The sequence below is a fragment of the Chionomys nivalis genome, chromosome 10 (genome assembly GCF_950005125.1).
Source record: "Chionomys nivalis chromosome 10, mChiNiv1.1, whole genome shotgun sequence".
Taxonomy (NCBI): domain Eukaryota; kingdom Metazoa; phylum Chordata; class Mammalia; order Rodentia; family Cricetidae; genus Chionomys; species Chionomys nivalis.
The window spans coordinates 7,002,096-7,010,215 of NC_080095.1; the positions used below are offsets into that span (position 1 = coordinate 7,002,096).

Consider the following 8,120-nt stretch of genomic DNA (forward strand, 5'->3'; position numbering starts at 1 on the left):
ATGACTGGGAGAATGGGGAAATGGGGGCGGGTATTTATCTGCTAATTGTAGGAAGAGAAAATTAAGGAGAGAGAAACGTGAAGAGGAGAGGGATAAAAAACATTTCAAGTAACTGTGAGTGGAGACTGCTCATCTGTTTCCCAGCCACCCAGACACAAATAATCACACAAAATTTTATTAATCACAATATCGTTTAGCTGATGACTCAAGTATTTTTCTATCTAGCTCTTACAATTTAAATTAAGCCATTTCTATTAATTTGTTTATCACCAGGAGGCTGTGGCCTACTGCTAAGTTACTGCATCTTTCTCCTTTGGTAGTTTCATGGTATCTCCCTGACTCTGACATCTTTCTCCCTGCATTCAGTTTAGTTTTCCTTCCTTGTTCTATTCTGCCCTGCCATGGACTGAAGCAACTTCTTTATTAACAAATGGTAATAAAACACAGTCACAGTATACAGAGGAGAATCTCACAACATCTCCCCTTTTCTGACTAAATAAAAAAAGGTTTTATCTTTAACATAATAAAATTACATAGACAAACAGATATCAAGCCAAGATTTACAGTTACAATATTTCTTTGTGAGTCTCTAGTTTCATATCTAACTTATCTTTTATTAAAATTAAGGAAAATTAGAACTATCTGTCTTCAACTCTATGAAAGATCACAGTAGAATTCAATATTACCTAAGTAAACTGGAAGTACTTTGTAAGCACCTTCCAAAGTTCTAGAATTGACAGAGACAGCTTGATGCCTAATCAGTCACCTAAAGTTCTTCTGTAACATTGGGCAATGCATCTTTAGCCTGCATACTTTCACCATTCATTGAGATTAATATTAATTCGCCTAAAACTATAAATTGTGAAAATTTCATTTTTAAACTTCATATGAATTTACTGGTAAGATCTGTAGTAAATAGTGAACATGCAAAGAAAGTAAAATAAAATAAATTAGTGAAGTTTTATTCCAAATGAAATATGAATAAGATTTTAATAAAATAATGCTCACTTTGCTACTGCATTTTCTTTCTGAGATTTGCAAAAGTAACCTGTTCCAAAGGCTCACAGATCAGAGCATAAGATATGCAGGAAGATATGCATGTATGACCTTCCTCTACTTGTGAAAACCAGCTCTGCCCTGACCCTGCAGGTCACTCAGAGGACTCTAGCCCTGTCTTCCCATTTGAAGATCAACACTGAAAACATTACAATCAACATGGGATTAGGGTTGAACTGGGTTTTCTTGGTTGTCGTTTTGAAAGGTAGATAACAAGGGATACCGAGTGCAAGAGTAGATGTGAGTGATAGAGACAGTAGATGTTTGACAGTTTCTTGATCATTGTTGTCTCTGTTTGCAGGTATACATTGTGAGGTGCAGCTGGTTGAGTCTGGTAGAGGACTGGCCCAGCCCAAGGAGTCATTGACGCTCTCCTGTGCAGCCTCTGGATTCACCTTCACTAGCTATGCCATGTTCTGGGTCTGCCAGGCTCCAGGGAAAGGTCTGGAATGGGTTGCTGCCATAGGAGTTAAAAGTAATAATTATGTAACCTATTATGCTGCTTCGGTGAAAGACAGATTCACCATCTACAGAGATGAATCCCAAAGCAAGGTCTTCCTTCAAATGAACAACCTGAGAACTGAGGACACAGCCATGTATTACTGTACAAGGGACACAGTGAGGACTCTTGTGTGAGAGCCCAGCCAAAAACCTCTCTGCTATGACCCATGACCAGCAGGGGACGATCAGCCCACATGAAGCATGGAAGTAGGCATAATTGGTAATTTTCTGTATTTTCTGTGAGCACTCTCTATCTGATGGTTTTCTTGTGATTCTTTCTGCAATTAAATACTCTAAAATTGTTCCTGTCTTTGTAAATAAGCAAGTCCTTCTTTGGTTGATTTTCTTAAAACAAATATGACATCTAATCCTAACTCAACTACATGCAGAAAAGTCTATGAGACCAAGAGTCGTCCCCAGGATCAGCTGCAGGGGAAACTCAGGAAACTCTAATAGACTTTTCACTCAGACATCAGGTAGTAAAGACCCTTGACTGGAGCAATGTTAGTAATTCAAGGGGAGCCAAGTAGAAGCAGGGGCCAGGCTCATTCACAGTTAAACATTATGTTCTCCAATCCCCTCTCCTCTTCTTAACGACTGTAATATAAGGCTAAGATGTGATGGAAATGAAAATTTAATAAATGCTTTTCCTAACTACATTTCTTCATTGTATCCTCTGTTTCTCTGCTGAATTGCAAAATTACAGTTCTGACTGTTGTGCACCTAATTCAGAGCTCAGTCCCTCATCTGGAGTTAAGGGATAGCTTAATGTGTGGTCTGAGAACTATGCATCCTGTGTGTTTTTAATGTGGATTCTCAGCTCCTGATCTGGATGACTTCAGTTATGAATTCATTCTCACTATATTCACAAATTTCCTAGTAAATCTGCCTCTAAGACTAAAGAGTGAGCAGCTTTAAACTGAAACAAAGATCCAAATGTTCTCATTGGTGATAATGTGAGCATATGCTTCTCCCAATACTGAATCAATATTTTGATGAAGATATATTTCATCATCTATAAATTTTGATAGCCACTCGCAAATGACAAATTAGTTTTCTCAGAGGAAATCTCACTGGGGAAACAGACCACTCTCAATGATATTCCCAGCAATAGTTGCCCAACATAAGATCAACTTGTTACATCTTTTGTGGTGCTTTGTCTATAACAGGGCATTGCATTTGTTTTTCTGCTTTATTTTACCACACAGACCCTTTGTATATATTATGGCCTCATGGGATTCTTGAGTATGTGTGTGTGTGTGTGTGTGTGTGTACGCGCGCACACGTGTGAAGGGGTTATTGTAGACTCACCAATCCCTAAGGAGTAAATGGCAGCAGAAGTAAAACAGGAAGTTGTGCATTGAGATTTCAATAGACCCTGGCTTCCATTGTCAATTTCATTACACTCAGAGCTTATGTTGTAGTTGACAAGTGAGATATCCATTCTATAATACCAGAGATGTTCTTTGTTAAATAGAACCCATATGTTAACCCAACAAAGGCCACATTATATTCCTATTGTCTCTGTATAAGCAGGAATCACTTATTAGTATAGATTAAAGCTGTACAGGTCTCACAACTCTGAGAAACGTTTTGGGAAAAAGTGCTCCAAGACGTCTCAGTTGATATCGCGTGTATCCATAGTCCTGTTCATCACTTGTGTTGTCATGGACAGCAGTCTACAATGTTCTGTGCTAGGGTCATTTGGACCATGATAATCTCAATGGATCTTCCCACATCACATTTAATTGTTGACCCTAAGGAGATTCATGTGTCCCTTGAACCATTATAAGGTAATTCACATTAATGTATGTGATGAACTGATTGCAGTGGGATAGAAGAGCTCTGTGTGCACAAGGACCAGGATGAAGCAAAGAATGCATTTCCTTAGACAGATTTGAGGCTCAGATATCACCATGTTGCTGCCCAAAACAGAATCTTCTTTCTTTCTGTCTCAAATAGGATCAATTGTTGATCTAACAAATACCGTCCCTCATGAGCATATAAATTACAGAAGTTCTAGTTGTAAATAATAGAGGTTATGGTTGTATATAAAAGGATCTCCATAATCTCTAAGCAGCACATTATTACACTTTTGTCCCTAGTCCCTGAGCACACATGTTTTCAACATGGACTGGCACTGTTTGTGCTCTGCCTGGTGCAGAAGCTACAGGTAAGTGAATCTTTAGTCTTAGGCCTGAGGGAGGGAATGAGGGAAAAGTGACAGTGACAGCTATTTTTTCCTCTCTACAGGAGTGCATTCTCAGACTCATCTACAGAAATCTGTGTATAAATTGAGGGGTTCTGGAGCTTCAGTTAAGATGTCCTGCAAGGATTTCGACTCTTATTTTCCCCATTTCCAATATAAGTTGGGTGAGGCAGATACCAGCATGTGGGCTTGAATGGATTGGAAACATACTCCCAAACACTGGTAGAATAATCTATGGACAAAAAGTTTGAGAACAGAGCCACACTATATGCATATACCAGGTTCAACACAGCCTACATGGAGCTCAACATCCTGACACCTGTGGACTCTGTTATCTATTACTGTGCAAGACACAGAGTCACAGCACACATCTGAGGCATGTCAGAAACTCTGAAGGAGCAAGAAGCTGCCTTGCTGCTGAGAGGACAGAGAAGAATAGCATAAAGACTTCCTAAAAATTGTGATTAACTGTTGAGGAAAGTAATAACAGCCTAAGAATGAATTTTATTGCATAGGAATTTTCCTAGTGACACTTCATAAAAGATTCAGAGAGGAAGAAGCTTCCTATTACTAAATTTGATACATATCCCCATGTTGATATTAATATCAGCACAGGTTACTACCATAAATGGGTCAATATCTTGGAGCAGATGTGTTTGATCACCTAGTAAATCAAAGTCTAATTCTCAGGAGTTGTCCAAAATTATTTTTCAATTAGTATTAATGATGTGTTGTAATAAGAGCGGCAGGGCTGCGTCCCCGGCACCTGGCCGCCCGCATGGCTAGCTTATGCCCCGAAATAATTACACGGAAACTGTATTCTTTTAAACACTGCCTGGCCCATTAGTTCCAGCCTCTTATTGGCTAGCTCTTACATATTGATCTAACCCATTTCTAATAATTCTGTGTAGTACCACGAGCTGGCTTACCAGGAAAGATCTTAACCTGCGTCTGTCTGGAGTGGGAGAATCATGGCGACTCACTCACTCGGCTTCTTTCTCCCAGCATTCTGTCTGTTTACTCCACCCACCTAAGGGCTGGCCTATAAATGGGCTAAGGCAGTTTTCTTTATTAGTTAACCAATGAAAGCAACAGATAAAATACAAGAACCACCTCCATCATTTCCCCTTTTTCTGTTTAAACAAAAAAGAAAGGCTTTTACTTTAACATAGTAAGATTACATATAGCAAAAACAGTTATCAAGCAAGAATTACAGTTATAATATTTATATCTATTTTATCATAACTAAGGAAAACTATAACTATCCATTCTTCAACTCCATCAAAGACTCCAGAAGGATATAATATTACCTAAGCAAACAAGAGATCCAAAACTCTAGAAATGACAGAGACATTTCACTGCCTGGACAGTCACCCAAAGTTCTTTTGTACTGTTGGGGCATCCATCTTCAACCTTCAGGCCCATAGTATCCAGCAGACACATTTTCATGAAGCAGGAAATTCCAAAGACAGTTCAGTCACTATCTGCTGTGTCCTGCAGAATGTCTCACAGACTCTTTCATGAGTCAGGAACCCCAAAAGACCATCTCACCTTTAGGCAAGTTCAGCAGTCCTCTCTCTGCGGGTTCTTTGTATCCAGTTTATGCATCAGTCCATGCAAGAGCAGTTTCTTGCCCAAATGGCTATCAAACTCCTTAAGGAGCCTCTTCGATGCCCATCTTCCTCTTGAAGTAGATTGGTGCTGCCAGGAGCAGACGTGTCTCATTGTCATGAAAAGCCCTAAGTTATTAAAACATTAAATTCCATATTCTGCAGTCTTTGAAAGATATGAAGAATGCCTATCTAGCTGAAATATATCTATGCACATCTAGAAAATCTAACTAACATGACTAAAAGCTTGACAATTATCGATGATTATCCATTAACAACCTATATACATTACATTTTTAAATGAACTATATAATCACAATACCTTAATCAAGATTAGAAATATGCATATACATATAACAAAATTGACCTTCAAATCCACACCAATGCAAATTATTTATATCTATATCATATCCCCCTTTAAATGTAAAAGAACATTTATAAACCATATTTGGGAACATGGGCGCAGTTTTTCTCTCCAAACTGCTTCCTGCTGAATGGGGGCGCTGTTATTCAGGTCTTTTATGGGATAACCTGTGTGCCAGGGTCATCTCAGTTGGCAGTTGAGTGAAGTAATTTTTTGAGGGTGTTCACAGTAACCTTTCAGGAGGGCGTGGTCTATCATACCATATTGGGATAGAAGAAATCCACAGGGTCGCATCCTCTGTGAAAACAAAAGAAGACCCTCTCCAAAGCATCATATCCTTAGACCCATATTCTGAAATCATAATACCCTTATATCCATTCTGGTTTAGCTTGGCAGCCCATATAATGAAATGTCTCTCTGTACTTAGCTCCTTTACAGTCAAAAATTTTAAAGAAAACACAATAATACAAAGTATCCAGACTCTCTGTGAATTTTCCATTTTTACGTGGCTTATTTTTCTTTATTTCTTTTAATCTATAACTATCTGTACTCTGTCTCTTTAAAGACTTTACCCTTTTTTTAAGACATTAACTTTATTCTTTATATATATTTTTCTCTCTCTCTCAAGCCTACGTACATTCATCCAACAGTGTCTGAATCAGTTCTATTGTGAATCTGTAATTTTTTTACTATCCAGGACCATTTCTTAAAATGTTAAGCACTTCTTAAAAACTTAAGTTGCACCATGTACAGATAATACGGTATCGCCTGTGTGTGTCCTGCCCAGTTGAAACCTTAACTGCGCTGTTATTATGGTAATTACGGTAGTTCCTGCCTGAGACCAGCACAGTTCAGCATGGCGGAGCTGAGCCCTCCTGCCTCAGAACCATTTGGTGCCCCTGAGCCACACACAGTTCCAGACACACAGCAGTCCACATCGCCATCAAGCAAGCCCTAGCACTTTACTCCAAATGCTCCATTCAAAGACTCTGTCTCCTGCAGGAGCCAGACAGAGATCGCGATGGCGGCACAGCCCAGAAAGCCGGCATTTTAAAACAGCCAGATTTTTCCTGTTGCTGAGTCAGGACAATTTCTTTGCCGCATGCAACCCACAAACAGCAAAAAGCTGTCTTAAATTCTCTCTCTCTCTCCTTTTCAAGCTCTCTCAGGTTTTACGTGGAGTTCATTAGCACGTTGGGTGCCACTCTGTTGTAATAAGAGTGGCAGGGCTGCGTCCCCGGCACCCGGCCACCCACATGGCTAGCTTATGCCCTGAAATAATTACACGGAAACTGTATTCTTTTAAACACTGCCTGGCCCATTAGTTCCAGCCTCTTATTGGCTAGCTCTTACATATTGATCTAACCCATTTCTAATAATTCTGTGTAGTACCACGAGCTGGCTTACCAGGAAAGACCTGCGTCTGTCTGGAGTGGGAGAATCATGGCGACTCACTCACTCGGCTTCTTTCTCCCAGCATTCTGTCTGTTTACTCCACCCACCTAAGGGCTGGCCTATAAATGGGCTAAGGCAGTTTTCTTTTTTAGTTAACCAATGAAAGCAACAGATAAAATACAAGAACCACCTCCATCAAAGATGATTTCATCATTCCAGTTTTTATTAATGAGATCTGAGATGTAGGTTCAGAGATTAATCACTGCTCACAGGTTCCACACTCATCTCTTCCCAAGTCCCAATACCCTGCCTTGTTCTCATAGCATATTGCATTGCATTGAACCACAGAGACACAATAACCTGTTCTACCATTTGGGGGATACAAACTCAATTAGAATGAATATCTAAGCAAGGAGAAGCATGGAGACACATGGCATCTGTGATCTCTGGGGCTTGTCATTTAGAAGTGTAGCTGAGAACAGTGACCTGTTCTGCTTGTTCTTCCATCACAGATTTCCTCTCCATGAAAAATCTGAATGCTGTGAAAAGATGTTTTCATCCTAATAATACCTTTTAGCAAGTGTGAATATTCTTCTCCAATTCTAAGTTAGAACCTTGCAACTGGGTGCTGAATTAAAATTCTCCTATACTCATTGACTGTTGTCTTGTCCAATTGTTCTGAGAGAGGCATCATCCATCACAATATGGGAACAGAGGCAGACCCAGTGAGAATTCCCCAGAAGAGGTAGAGAAAGGATAGTACGAGCCAGGGGGTCAAGAACACAACAAGAAAACTCGGAGAATCAGATAACCTGGGATCATAGGGATTCACCGAGCCTGTACTAGTAATGAGACAGCCTGCAGAGAGTGTGCTAGGTCCACTGCCTGTATGTTAGCATTGGGTATCTTTGTCTTCTTCTGGTATTCCTAACAGTGGAGACAGGGAATGTCTAAAACTCTTTTACTGGCTTTGGGAACCTACTTG

The 8,120-nt window shown here is 39.8% G+C and overlaps 1 gene segment (V, D, J or C); it reads left to right on the top strand.

Annotated features, from left to right (window-relative positions):
- Positions 1-1,098: 1,098 nt before the first annotated feature.
- LOC130882710 (immunoglobulin heavy variable 3-73-like) lies at positions 1,099-1,692 on the top strand. The segment is given in 2 exon segments: positions 1,099-1,261; positions 1,358-1,692. Coding segments are annotated over 2 exon segments (498 nt in total).
- The last annotated feature ends 6,428 nt before the right edge of the window (positions 1,693-8,120 follow it).